The sequence below is a fragment of the Panthera onca genome, chromosome B2 (genome assembly GCF_046562875.1).
Source record: "Panthera onca isolate mPanOnc1 chromosome B2, mPanOnc1 haplotype 2, whole genome shotgun sequence".
NCBI lineage: Eukaryota > Metazoa > Chordata > Mammalia > Carnivora > Felidae > Panthera > Panthera onca.
In genome coordinates this window covers 15,159,518-15,172,355 of record NC_138343.1, presented here as the reverse complement: position 1 = coordinate 15,172,355, position 12,838 = coordinate 15,159,518, and the positions used below count along the sequence as shown (strand labels likewise).

The following is a 12,838-nucleotide window of genomic DNA, read 5'->3' as shown; positions in this document are numbered from 1 at the left end:
GGTAATATTTCTATATGTAGAAATTCATTTATCCATGGACATTTGGGCTGCTTCCACATCTTGGCCATTGTAAATAATGCTGCAATAAACATAAGGGCGCATATATGTTTTCAAACTAAGTAGATACTGTTTTTGAGTAGGAAAACTCAATATCGTAAGTATCTGTCAATTCCCCCCATGTTAGTTTATAAATTTAACTTGATCCCTTAAAAAATACCAATAGAATTTGGCTTTCAGAAATGGGCAGGTTTAAAAAAAAATTTTTTTAATGTTTATTTATTTTTGATAGAGAGAGACAGAGCATGAATGGGGGAGGGTCAGAGAGAGAGAGGGAGACACAGAATCCGAAGCAGGCTCCGGGCTCTGAGCTGTCAGCACAGAGTCCGACTTTGGGCCTGAACTCACGAACCATGAGATCATTACCTGAGCCGAAGTCAGACGCTTAACTGACTGAGTCACCCAGGCGCCCCAAAACATGGATGTTCTAAACATGAAAAGAAAGAACAGGGCTCTTGGATACATTAATCTTAAAAACGAAGCAGTTATTTTAAACCAGCAAAAATGGGTTTATTCTGGAGTCGAAGTGGAGAATTGCAATTTGACACAGCAATCTGCAGCAAACCACAGGCACGTCCAACAAAAGAGAGGAAAGAAATGTTATTTTATGGAGAAGGAGGAAGTTGGAAGTGGTTTTTTTTTTTTTTTTTTTTAACGTTTATTTACTTTGAGAGAGCGAGCAAGCACGTGCACGAGTAGGGGAGGGGCAGAAGGAGAGGGAGAGAGTGAATCCCAAGCAGGCTCCACACTGTCAATGCAGAGCCCAATGCGGGGCTCAAACTCATGAACTGCGAGATCATGATCTGAGCCGAAATCAAGAGTCGGAGGCTTAACAGACTGAGCCATCCAGGTGCCCTGGAAGGGGCTGTTTTGAATGAAAGTCCACTGGACAAAGGCAAGAGTTCAGGGTGATGAAGGCTTCTCATTGGCTGGGTTGCAGGAGTAGAGGTGCAATGCACATCTTTTCCCTGTTGGCGCCTGTCATTGGGGATTCTTCCCTATTGGCCATTCTTTGTTGGAACCTGAAATTGACAATTCTTGTAATTGATGTTGAGTGATAAGGGCTCCCCTTCTGCCCTCTGGACTTTAGTGAAGTTTCCCTTTATTAATTATCACAGACATTAGGAATAAGGGCACTGACTCCCCTACACCTCGCCATCCAACTACTAGAAGATTGCGCCCTCGTTGTTCCAGATTGCTGTCTGATATAACCATTTCCTCATAACCTGGCTTCCCGCACCACAGAGCATGCAAACACCTGCACCCCTCATTTCCTGCCTTCCACCACTCACAGCTGTTTTGCTATATCCTATGCAGCTGTATTGTATGCAGATGGACTGACCAGCTGACGGAAGTGAAAGCCAAAGCCCTGGATGCTGTGTGTGTGGGATCCCTCCGAGGGCAAGGCCGTTCTTTGCGCTAACCACTCCTCGGGCCTCATACCGAAACCTGAAGAACCTGAGGGGCTGTGCAGACCCGTTCTTGCTCTCTTGCCTTTCTCCACACAGGGCCCAAGATGCCGGGGGGTAGATGGGGGGATGAGCGTCACATCGGCGTGTGATTGTGGAAACAGACTAGAGCTGGGAAATGTATCATCTACGCGGCTGGGGTTTTGCACCATTTCTGGATGGTGTTTATATCTCTTCTAGTTTTGCGGTCTTGATGTCGATTTTCTTGTTGTTCTCCCTTAGTACTGAGTAAAACCCTTAGAAACTTGTAGCTTTCTCCTAAGCATGTCAAAATCAGTCAATCGGTGAAGGACGCCAAGTCTAGATGTTTACATCCATGTTTACATTTGCACCAGAGCTTAAAGAGGACAGTCCACCCTTAAGAGGCAGCATGGCAATCAGCAAAGTGAGCGACTCGGACAGAATATACATGGGGTGCCTGGGGTGGCTCAGTTGGTTAAGTGTCCAAAGCCTGATTTCTCTTTTTTTCCTAAAATGTTTATTTAATTTGAGGTGGGCAGGGGGAGATAGAGCTCGCACATGCAGGGGGTGGGGCAGAAAGAGAGAATCCCAAGCAGGCTTCATGCTGTCAGCACAGAGCCCAACTTGGGGCTCAATCTCACAAACTGAGCCACCCAGGTGCCCCTTGATTTTGGCTCTGGTTATGATCTCACAGCGTGGAGCCTCCTTGGGATTCTTTCTCCCTCTCTCTCTGCCCCTCCCCTGCTCACGCATGCATAATCCCTCTCTCTCTCTCAAAGTAAATAAACATTTAAAAAAAGTCAGAGTGGGGGGGGGGGGAGATTTTCTTCCCAGAGGGAAAGTTTGGCATGTCTGAATTTCACTAAAGGGAGGAGGCAAGATTCTACTGCCTAGCGTATGTACTCCTAAATTCTTATATCACCTCCTTCATTATGCCAGGAAAACCTCTGCAAACAGGTAGTTAATCGATAAACTGCTTTTGCTTGTTTACTTTTGCTTTGTTCTGTGCTGCTCGGGACTCCTAAGCAACGTGAAAGGAAAAAGTAATTTACTTCTTCATTTTGGTAAAGACAGCCAAGCCATTCTCCTCTCCATGCTAGGCTGCTTTTCCTGTGAGGTTGCTCATTTACTCGTGTGACACATATTAATTGAATTAATAAATTGAATATCCACTGTCAGGCCCTGTGAGGCACTGGAAATACCACTGTGAGCAAAGAAAGACAAAAAGGTCATCTTCGGGGATGCTTACAGCCTGGTGGAGGGGAGACAATGGAATCCAATAAACAGCAGTGCATTTGAAACCTTCACTGGGATAATTGCTGTAGTGCTGTAAGAGCCTGGATCAGGAACAAGGGATCTCACACATTGGGGGGAGAGCTGGGGTCAGAGAAGGCTTCCTTGAGGAAGTTACGACTGAGGGGGGCCGGGAAGGTTGAGAGGAGTTACTCTTGAGGGAATAGGGAAAGAACGTTTCAGGAAGAGGGGACAGTCTTTGTTTTGAAAGAACAAGGCCATCGGGAGATTCAGCGGGAGTTGCTTGAAAGATGGCAAGGATAGTAGCTAATGATGCTTCAGGAGGAACCGTCAGCTCATCCAAGTCTGGAAGAAGGGATGGCGTTGAGGGGTTGGTAGGGAGGGTTGCTGCAGGGAGGAGACTCCTGGACCTTGATGGACGGCCACGCCCCAGAGGTGGGTGAACATGTGGGCAGAGGCAGAGGGCTACATGTTGGGCCTTGAAACCATGAAAGGTTGCAGGGAAGGGCACTGCCCCCCCTCTCCCGCCCCAGCTCCCTGCACCCAGTATCTGAATGTAGGAAAGGATGAACACTCAAAGGCTAATCTCACATGCACACGAAACCATGGAACAACACTGTAGTAAGAGAAAGTGTGTGTGGAAGCCCCGACCTTTGTATCTGCAGCTAAAGCACTTAGGTTCGAATCTTAGCTCTATCAACAGCTTTTCTGCCTCGGGCATCACTTCCCTGGGTTTCTATTTCCCCACCAGTGAAGTAGGGATAACAGGGAAGATTTAAACTGGTTAAGGATGGGCACCTGGGCGCCTCAGTAGGTTAGCATCCTGGCTCTTGGTTTTGGCTGAGGTCAGCCATCTCACAGTTCGTGAGTTCAAGCCCAGTGACCGGTTCTGTATTTGGCAGCACAGAGCCTGCTTGGAGTTCTCTCTCTTCCTCTCTCTCTGCCCCTCCCATGCATTCTCTGTCTCAAAATAAATAAACTCAAAAAAAAAAAAAAAAAAGAAAGAAAGAAACTGGCTAAGGTATGTTAAGCGCTTACAAGTGTCTATCACAAAGTAAGTGCCACATACACGTGGGGGGGGGTGGGGGAGGGAAATAGTTAGATGTGAGGCCCTCCTCCCATATCCTTGGATTCCCTAAGCCCCTGAGGGGCTGCGAGAGCCTACAGGAGCAAGAGAGGCTTCCAAAGTAGGCTGAATTTCCAGCCAAACTAGGAAGTGGTTGAGGTCTGACACCAGAAAACAAATGTCAAGGTAACGTTTTTTGCACCCAGGTTCTCAGGCCACTTCCGGTTCAGATCCACAGGCACACCCGTAGGCAGTTCTACTGCAAGAAGGCTCGTGCTGGTGGTCAGCCTGAATCAAAAGGAAGAAACCTGAGCGATTTTAAGGGAAATCAGACACGTGGAGCCACCTGGGACACCCTGCCCTAGAGACCCTCAAACTGTTCCCTTGGGACACCCAGGTAAAGATCTCAGGGGTCGCTGCCCGGAAACCCGGCTAACCATCTTTGGAGATTGCGTTTTCCAGTGTTTGAAGTGCTCTGTCCGGAAGCTGTGTGATCCGGCCGGACGAAAGCGGGTAGTAATTCACGACACCTCGGGGAAGCGCGCAAAGACGCGGCAAGACACCGCCCCCGGCTCCGCTCCGCGGTCGCGCAAAGCGACCGTCGCTGGCGGACAGACAGGAGCGGGGGTGGCCCCCGCCGTTCGCGAGCGCGGCCAGACTGGGTGTCCGGCAGGGGCCGCTGCAGCGGGGCAGGTGGCCGGCCCGCCCCGCGGCCTCCACGGCCCGCCCCCTGCGTCAGGGCCGCCGCCGCCGCCGCCGTTCCCGCCTCCGGCAGGTGCGTCTCCGCGCGGCCCGCGGGCTCGGCGGCCCGTCCTCCGCTCCCCGCCGGGGGTCCCAGCCCAGCACCGACCGGAGCGGACTCGAAGCTCCGCCGGCCGAGGCGGGCCGGGGGGCGGTGCCGGCGGGCGCATGCGCGCTCCCCTCTTCCGGGGCCCACGACGGGTGGGAGGGCGAGGGGGAGGGGAGCGGAGCTCGCTTCTGCGGGAGGACCCCAGGAGGCTCCCCGGGCGGGGCCGCGCCGCGTGCGGAGCCCCGAGCCCGGTGGTGGCACAGTTCGCGGGCACCTGCCGCCCGAGAGACGAGGGAGGGGGCAGGAAGCGAGGTTCAAAGTCACTCGGCCGGATCAGGTGGGCCTGGCGGGCCCCCTCTGTAGGGGGAGCCGCAGGGGGGCTCCGAGTGGAGCCAGTGTGGCCACCGCAGCAGCCCGGGTCGCAGATGATGGTGGCCTGGGCCAGACTGGGGTGTGAGATGTGAAAGGGAGAGGTCAGGTTCAAGGAGACGATGCCTTAAGGCTTTGCGCGGAGAAGGTGTGGGGAAGGTTCTGGAGCTCAGGCGGGGCTGTGTGAGGTGGGAGCGCCTGTTGGACATTGGAGGGGCGGATGGGAGACCCAGGGAGGTAGGAGGAAAATCTGGAAAGTGTGGTGCCTGGAAACCAGAAGGAGCAAATGTTTCCTGTAGAAGTGATCAAATGGGTCAGAGGCTGGACGTGGCCAAGTAAGAGGATCCGGACGACCATTGGGTTTAGCAAGGTGGATGGAAGTCACTGGTGGTCTTGACAAGAGCAATTGGTAGAGGGGTGAGGGAATAAGTGTGTTAGTGGGGACTGGTACATTGCACTTAACTCCTAGGGTTTCAGAAATTATTTGTGTCAGTTTTTGCAGTTCCTTTGCCATATACTTACGTATTTTAAATCAGTGTTTTTCTCTTGACTTCCTGATGGAGCCTTTCATTTATAGTATTTTTCAGCGTTGAAAAATACGCAGGGAACAGAGAGACGTTGTTCTTTTCTTCTAATTCAGTAGGTGATTTCAAAAGTCTGGTTAAACAGGGAACTGCCATTCACCCAGAGGAATGTCAGTGTTTGGGGAACCAGTCCTGCACCCAGAAAGCTCCCAATGACTGTTTGATGAGTTAGTTTATTTTCTCCCCTGTGGTCTGTCTCCCACCCTGAAGATAAAAGGCAGAGTAATGGAGTTCTCCATTCTCCGACTCAGCACATCCGTGGACTGTGCTGCTTAGAGGAATTTGCTTTTACACTTGAACAGGGTCGTAAGCTTGTAGAAGGTAGACCACTCCGACCAGCCCCCCCACCCCCGAAAAGCAGATAAATGTTGGCACAGAAGATATTTCCAATAAATACTTTGTGGGAGTATCTTGAAAATAGTCTTATGTTCTGAGCATTTCCAATCTGGGAAGTAAGTTTCAGGTGGCACTGCTGTATTTAATCTCTAGTCTGCACATTCACTGAAAGATTTGCAGAACATCTTTTAAATTAACGGAAAACTTAGCAAAATGGTTCCTACACTCATTAAAAACATCATGTGAGATGTTCACCAATAAAACAGGAAGCGGAGTGGGTTTTGTGAGACCAGAAATTATCTCACTGATTGACTACTTCCGATAGACAATGAAAAACTTGCATTCTGAGACGCCTGGATGGCTCAGTTGGCTAAGCGTCCGACTCTTGATTTTGGCTCAGGTCATGATCTCACGGTTTGTGAGTTCGAGCCCCATGTCACATTCTGCATTATCATCTTCGGATTCTCTCTCCCACTTTCTCTGTCCCTCGCCTGCTAGTTCTCTCCCTCTCTCCCTCTCTCTCAAAATAAACATTTAAAAAAAGGAAAACTTAGACTTTACTAATAAATTGATAAGTTAGTACGATAAAAGATTTGCAATACAAAGAATATAGATGTTTAGAAAGTATTTTAATTGTATTATAGTCCTTGAGTGTATGTATACATGCATATATATGTGTGTGTGTGTGTGTGTGTGTGTGTGTGTGTGACATTTGGCATAATTCACATAAGACCTAAAGCTATCTTCCCAAGAAGTACTTGCTGATTGCATTTCCTGGGCAAAGAAAATAGAAACTAGTGATTTTGGGAAATATTGAAATATGATCAAGTAAAACTTTTTTCTACTTTGTGATGATTATTATTTGAGAGAGAGAGAGAGAGAGAGAGAGAGAAAGGAAGAGAGAATCCCAAGCAAGCTCCACATTCCATGTGGAACTCAACCCGGGACTGGATCCCAGGACTCTGGGATCATGACCTGAGCAGAAATCAAGATTCTCCCCTTCCGACCCTCCCCTGCTCACCCGGGCTCTCTCTTTCTCTCTCAAAATGAATAAACATTTTTTTTTAAAGAAAAAATAGGGGGAAAAAAAAGATTTGTTTTCATTTCATAGCTATTTAGTAGAAGACTCATCATTGAGACCCTTGTGCAAGAGACGTTTATTCAGAAGCTAGCTACATGTCTTTGACAAGAAGTAGGCGAGTGTTTCATCGTATGGACGAACCACAGTGTTTTTACCCCCTTTGTAAGCTGATGGACGTTGGGTTTGCCTCCATGTTTTTGTCCTGGCACCGTGTGATGGACCCTGGTGTTCTGCTGTTGAACATAAATAATTTCCCAGAACACCGACATCACACAAGGCCACCCTGTGACCGGCGGTGAAACAGGACGAAAACAAGACAGCTCAGTGATTAGGTCTGAACCCAGACAAAAACAAGCACGTCTCCCAAGCCACAAAAATGACAAAACATTCTCCTGCCCTGGCTGATACGAGGGACTGCAGCTTCTTGACCAGTCGTGGTGCCAGCCCCTTTTTCCTCATTGCCCCTTTTCGGTAAGATCCACTAAAATAACCAAGGCATCGTGTTCTCTGACCGCATCCAGTCCAGAACGCGGTCCCGCTTCCGTGAACCCTGCTTGACCTTCCTAACACACGCCTCGATCCTGTAATAAATCCTTTCGAAGGCTGTTACTGAGACCCCCCGTAGGTCTCCATGGTGTTTCTCTCTCCCCGCAACCTGCCCAGCTACAGGTGTGTTTTACTCGCACCGTAAACAACATACAGAGGCAAGTATGGTGGATCCCTGCTTCCCCTCGTGTCTCCAGACATCCTATTTCCCACCCCACCTCCAACTCTTTTCACTTACTAGTTGGGAATTCTTCCACGTTTTTAACGCAAATGCCAACGAGTACTGTGGTGCCGTAGCACTCTGGTACCTCCTATCCCCTTTCTCTTACAAAACAGTATTTATATTCTGGAGACGTCTCTCCAGGTTAGGGAGGCTGTCTTGGGGCATCTGGTTGGGTCAGTCGGTAGAGCATCCAACTGTTGAACCCGGGTTGTGAATTCAAGCCCCACATTGGGTATGGTGCTTATGTTAAAAAAAAAAAAAAAAAAAAAAAGGTTAGAGACAATGTCTTTATTTATTTATTTATTTATTAACATGGGACATCTGCATACCGGAGTGAGTTGTGGAATTAAATAGTCTGATTTGGCACTAACAGAGTTTTGAGCCTCATCTTCCAGACATTTATTTCTAACCTCTCCAAACATCCTCTGCTCAGCTGATACCGGCCCTCACTCTGAAGTCAGGGAGCCGTCTGCTTCTAAATACTGAATCAGCCAGCAAATCACATGTGATCACTTGGTTCATTTGTGTGTTTTTTAAATTTTTTTAAATGTTTTAATTTGTTTTTGAGACCCAGAGAGACCGAGCATGAGCAGGGGAGGAGCAGAGAGAGAGAGGGAGACGCAGAATCCGAAGCAGGCTCCAGGCTCCGAGCTGTCAGCACAGAGCCTGACGTGGGGCTCAAACTCTCAGACTGTGAGATCATGACCTGAGCTGAAGTCGGACGTTCAGCCGACTGGGCCCCCCAGGCGCCCCCATTTTTAAAAAAAAAAAAAATTGTAGGAAACGACACATAACGTAACACTTAGCATCTTGGCCATTTTTAAGGGTACAGTTCAACAGTGTTCAGTAAGTACATTCACGTTGTTACATAACCAATCTCCAGAACTCTCTTTATCTTACAAAACTGAAACCCTATACCCATTACTTTTATTTTTTAAACTATTTTATAGTTCACATACAGGAAAATGAACCCTTTTTTCATGTAGTGTTCTGTGGGTTTTGACAGACAACAATCATAACCGCCACCATAATCAACTTGTAGGACAATTCCATCACCCCCCCAAAATCCCCTTGTGCCCCTTTGTGTATTCACGCCTCCCTGCTCAGGTGAGCATGACATACTTTCTGTCCCCATGGTTTTGTCCCTTCCAAAATGTCATATTGGTAGAATCATACGTACCTTCTTTTTTGTCAAGCTGCATGTTGTGACTGTGCCATTGTGTTTACTGAACTCGTCCCCCACAGGTGGACAGTTAGGTTGTTTCCAGTCTCTTGCTGTTAGTCAAACTGATCTAAAGAACAACCTACAGATTCATCATTTTGGATGTGGGCAAGTCTCCCTGTTTTACAAATTTCCTCACTTGGGATTGCTAGGGCAAAGGGAAAAATGCACTTGTAATCTTTTTTTTTTTAATTTTATTTTTTATTTTTTAAAATTTACATCCAAATTAGTTAGCATATAGTGCAACCATGATTTCAGGAGTAGATTCCTTAGTGCCCTTTACCCATTTAGCCCATACCCCCTCCTACACCCCCTCCAGTAACCCTCTTGGTTCTCCATATTTATGAGTCTCTTATGCTTTGTCCCCCTCCCTGTTTTTATATTATTTTTGTTTCCCTTCCCTTATGTTCATCTGTTTTGTCTCTTAAAGTCCTCATGTGAGTGAAGTCATATGATTTTTGTCTTTCTCTGACTGACTAATTTCGCTTAGCATAATACCCTCCAGTTCCATCCACGTAGTTGCACATGGCAAGATTTCATTCTTTCTGATTGCCGAGTGATACTCCATTGTATCTATATACCACGTCTTCTTTATCCATTCATCCATTGGACATTCGGGCTCTTTCCATCCTTTGGCTGTTGTTGATAGTGCTGCTATAAACATCGGGGTGCACTTGAACTTGGTCGAGCCATCGTCGGGCAAATCGAAACAGCACACCTTCGAAACAGCACACCTGTATCCCGTGGAGAAATGCCTAGTAGTGCAGTTGCTGGGTTGTAAGGTTTTAGTTTTTTGAGGAACCTCCAGACTGTTTTCCAGAGTGGCTGCACCAGCTTGCCTTCCCAGCGCCTGTAATCTTGATAGGTTGTCTTCCAAAGGGATTATGAAGTTTTGGTAAATGTGTTCTTTTTCTATTTTCTGGATCTACAGACTTTTTCATTCTGAGTCTATCCAACAGTTTGCCCTCTAGATAGAAGTCAGCCCTGCCAACTACCCTTTTGATGTCATTGATCTAAATATTGTCTTTCTCTGTGTCTGTTTCCCTTTTATACGTTTCCTCGGGGATGGATAAGAATCTACTAACTGTGCTTTAAGTCACAAGTTCCTTTGACCTGATGTCATCTTGATCCCATTCGTTGTCATAGTATGTGTCTTCCCTGCCTCGTTCTGTTCTCAGTTAGAGTTTACCTTCTCGTAGAAACTGTCTTTTGACCCAAAGTTGAGAAGACACACCTTTTTCTTACCTTTTCATACGTTTTAAAAAGCAGAAGAACTTGTTTTCTGAATGAATTCTCACATCTTACCCCTTCCCAAGCCTCTAGGGCAGCGGTTCTCAAACCTGAACATTCATCAGAATCACTTGGAGACAGACGGGGGCCCCACCTGCAAAGTTTCTGAATCAGTGGATCTGCGGTGGAGCCCCTGACTTTGCAATTTCTAGTAAGATCTCAGGTGCCGCTGCTGGTCTGGGGACCTGTCTTTGAGAACCACTGCTCCAGGGCACCAGGAACAGCTTGAAAACACAGACTGGAAACCGTTGCTTTAGAGGATGCATTGCCCTCAAGATCTGTTACTAATGATTTTTGTCAAGGGCCTTCTTACTTTTATATACACGTGTAGAAATAGAAGTTGACTGTTTCTGTTTGTGTCTGTGTTTTTTTTCTGAAGCCCATCTCTGGAGTTAGGACTACAAAGAAAACCTGATGCAACCTCTTCAGATTGTCCCCTGTCGATTACTCTCCTGGCTGCATAGTGGACTGAAGTCTCCAGTCTCCACCAGAACCCGGATTTGCCCGACGATGGCTCGACCAAGTTCAAGTAGGTCTTTCTCAGCCTGCCACTCCTTTATCTCCGGTGGAATTTAAAGTACCTGAACGTTCCTACACTTTGAGGGGGTAATGTCTGTAGTGGAGTGGGTGCTGGGCAAGATTTTAGAGAAAGCCACACTGCCCTCCTGCCCTCAGGCAAGCCCCCTGCAGGTCAGGATCTGGGATCATCTCCTAGTAGGTCAAGTGCAAGCCCATTGAAGACATTTTATTGCTTCTCCCAGAATGTTTGCATTCAAGCTTCTCACATAAGATTTGCATTTAAATTTTTTTTAAATGTTTATTTTTGAGAGAGAGGGGAGGGGAGAGGCAGAGAGAGAGAGACAGAGAGAATCCTAAGCAGGCTCCCAGCTGTCAGCGCAAAGCCCGACGTGGGGCTCAAACCCACAAACTGTGAGATCGTGACTTGAGCTGAAGTCGTATGCTCAACTAACTGAGCCACCTGGGCGCCCTGATTTGTACTTTAAAATCCTCACCTCTCAGCAGGAGGGGAAAGCAGGAGACTGTCCTACAGGGTAATGTGGAGTAGATTTTCTACTTCAGAGATAGATTAAAAAAAAAATTTTTTTTTAATGTGTATTTTTGAGAGAGAGAGAGAGGGAGAGTGCGAGTGGGGGAGGGGCAGAGAGAGAGGGAGACACAGAATCCCAAGCAGGCTCCAGGCTCCCAGCTGTCAGCACAGAGCCTGATGCGGGGCTCAAACCCACGAACCATGAGATCATGACCTGAGCGGAAGTCGGACACTCAACCGACTCAGCCATCCAGGCACCCCTTGATAACGACTTTTTTTTTAAGTTTACTTATTTATTTTGAGAGAGAGAGCAAGCTGGGGAGGGGCAGACAGAGAGAGAGAGAGAGAGAGAGAGAGAGGGAGAGAGTTACAGGCAGGCTCCGTGATGGCAGCACAGAGCCCGATGTGGGGCTCCATCTCATGAACTGTGAGATCATGGCCTGAGTTGAAATCAAGAGTTGGACGCTTAACCAAGTGAGCCACCCAGGCGCCCCGAGGTAGGATTTGTATCTCTACCTGGGGCCCTTAGTCTGCAGGGAGTATAGAGTCTAACAGATTTATATACTAAAAGGACCTTGGATGAGCCTGTTCAAGAGTGCTGAATTCAGGGTGGCATTGAAAGGCCAAGCTGACCTCTTTTGGCCTCATTTTCAACTTCTGGATTTTTCTAATCCTGCAAGTGTGCTCAGACATAACGGCCCCTGCTTCTGTTTTGCCCACCCTCAGAAATAAAAAGAACCCAATCCCTTGGTGGTCCTGGCTGTGGAGAACAGGGCAGGCTGCTAGAGGCTGTAGTGAGACCCACGGTTGTGCCTGGCTTCTGCCCAGAGCGGGCCGTCTGGGTTTGGAAGTGCAAAGTGTCCTGCTGTGTTAGGAAATGTTCTTTTCTTGTCTTCTTTTCTTTTCTTTTCTTTTCTTTTCTTTTCTTTTCTTTTCTTTTCTCTTCTCTTCTCTTTTCTTTTCTTTTCTCCTCTTCCTTTTTCTTCTTTTAGGATTTCGCACCACGTTAATGTATTATATCTTACATCCTGTTTTCCAAGAACCAAACCTAAGTTGCCCTTTTTGTTTCTAGACATTGCTTTTAAAGTGGGACCTTTTAAAGGAGTCACTTGGACCTGGGATCTTTTCATCAGTGGGATGACAAGAGTTTACATTTCAGGTGAAAAAGACTCTTAGAGCTGGAGAAAGTTTTATGGGTGAACTTTGAAGTCCTTGAGGATCTTTGTAGGGTTTGAACCCAGGAGTCGCACAAATACCCCCAAGTAAAATACTTGCCCGTTTTCTTATGAAGCATCTTGTTCTTTCAGGAGATTAGATCAGACTGCAAACCCAAATCTACCCAGACGGGGTTCCTTTTCTCCTGGTTGGTCAGCTTTAGTGGGCCTCATTTCTCACAGTGGTCTATCTCCGAAAGGGACGTGAGCGTGGGCTGAGCTTTGGTGTGGTTGGCAAATGGTGGTTGGGCTGGTTATACCCCAGGAACAGTGTGCCAGCACCATCTTCAGTCCTTTGAGATTTGTGCTGCCAGAAACGTGGTCCCGG

At 47.5% G+C, this 12,838-nt stretch overlaps 1 protein-coding gene and 1 long non-coding RNA gene across 9 annotated transcripts in view; one reads left to right on the top strand and one right to left on the bottom strand.

Moving 5' to 3' along the window:
* Window positions 1-4,038: 4,038 nt before the first annotated feature.
* SIRT5 (sirtuin 5) overlaps window positions 4,039-12,838 on the top strand; it is a 39,859-nt gene continuing 31,059 nt past the window's right edge. The window contains exons 1-3 of one of the 8 annotated variants that reach the window (XM_060614780.3): window positions 4,743-4,934; window positions 10,275-10,399; window positions 10,628-10,777. In XM_060614780.3, the coding sequence (XP_060470763.1) occupies window positions 10,663-10,777 (115 nt within the window). In that variant the 5' untranslated portion in view covers window positions 4,743-4,934; window positions 10,275-10,399; window positions 10,628-10,662. Of the gene's footprint in view, window positions 4,205-4,429; window positions 4,583-4,740; window positions 4,935-7,488; window positions 7,672-10,054; window positions 10,104-10,274; window positions 10,400-10,627; window positions 10,778-12,838 lie in introns of those variants that run through there. The other 7 variants (XM_060614779.3, XM_060614776.3, XM_060614778.3 and 4 more) reach the window with 7 other exon arrangements.
* LOC145715486 (uncharacterized) lies at window positions 8,502-10,073 on the bottom strand. Its single transcript, XR_014137692.1, has 2 exons — window positions 9,670-10,073; window positions 8,502-9,631 (listed from the first exon to the last, which is right to left on the bottom strand). It is a non-coding gene; the product is annotated as an uncharacterized LOC145715486 (long non-coding RNA).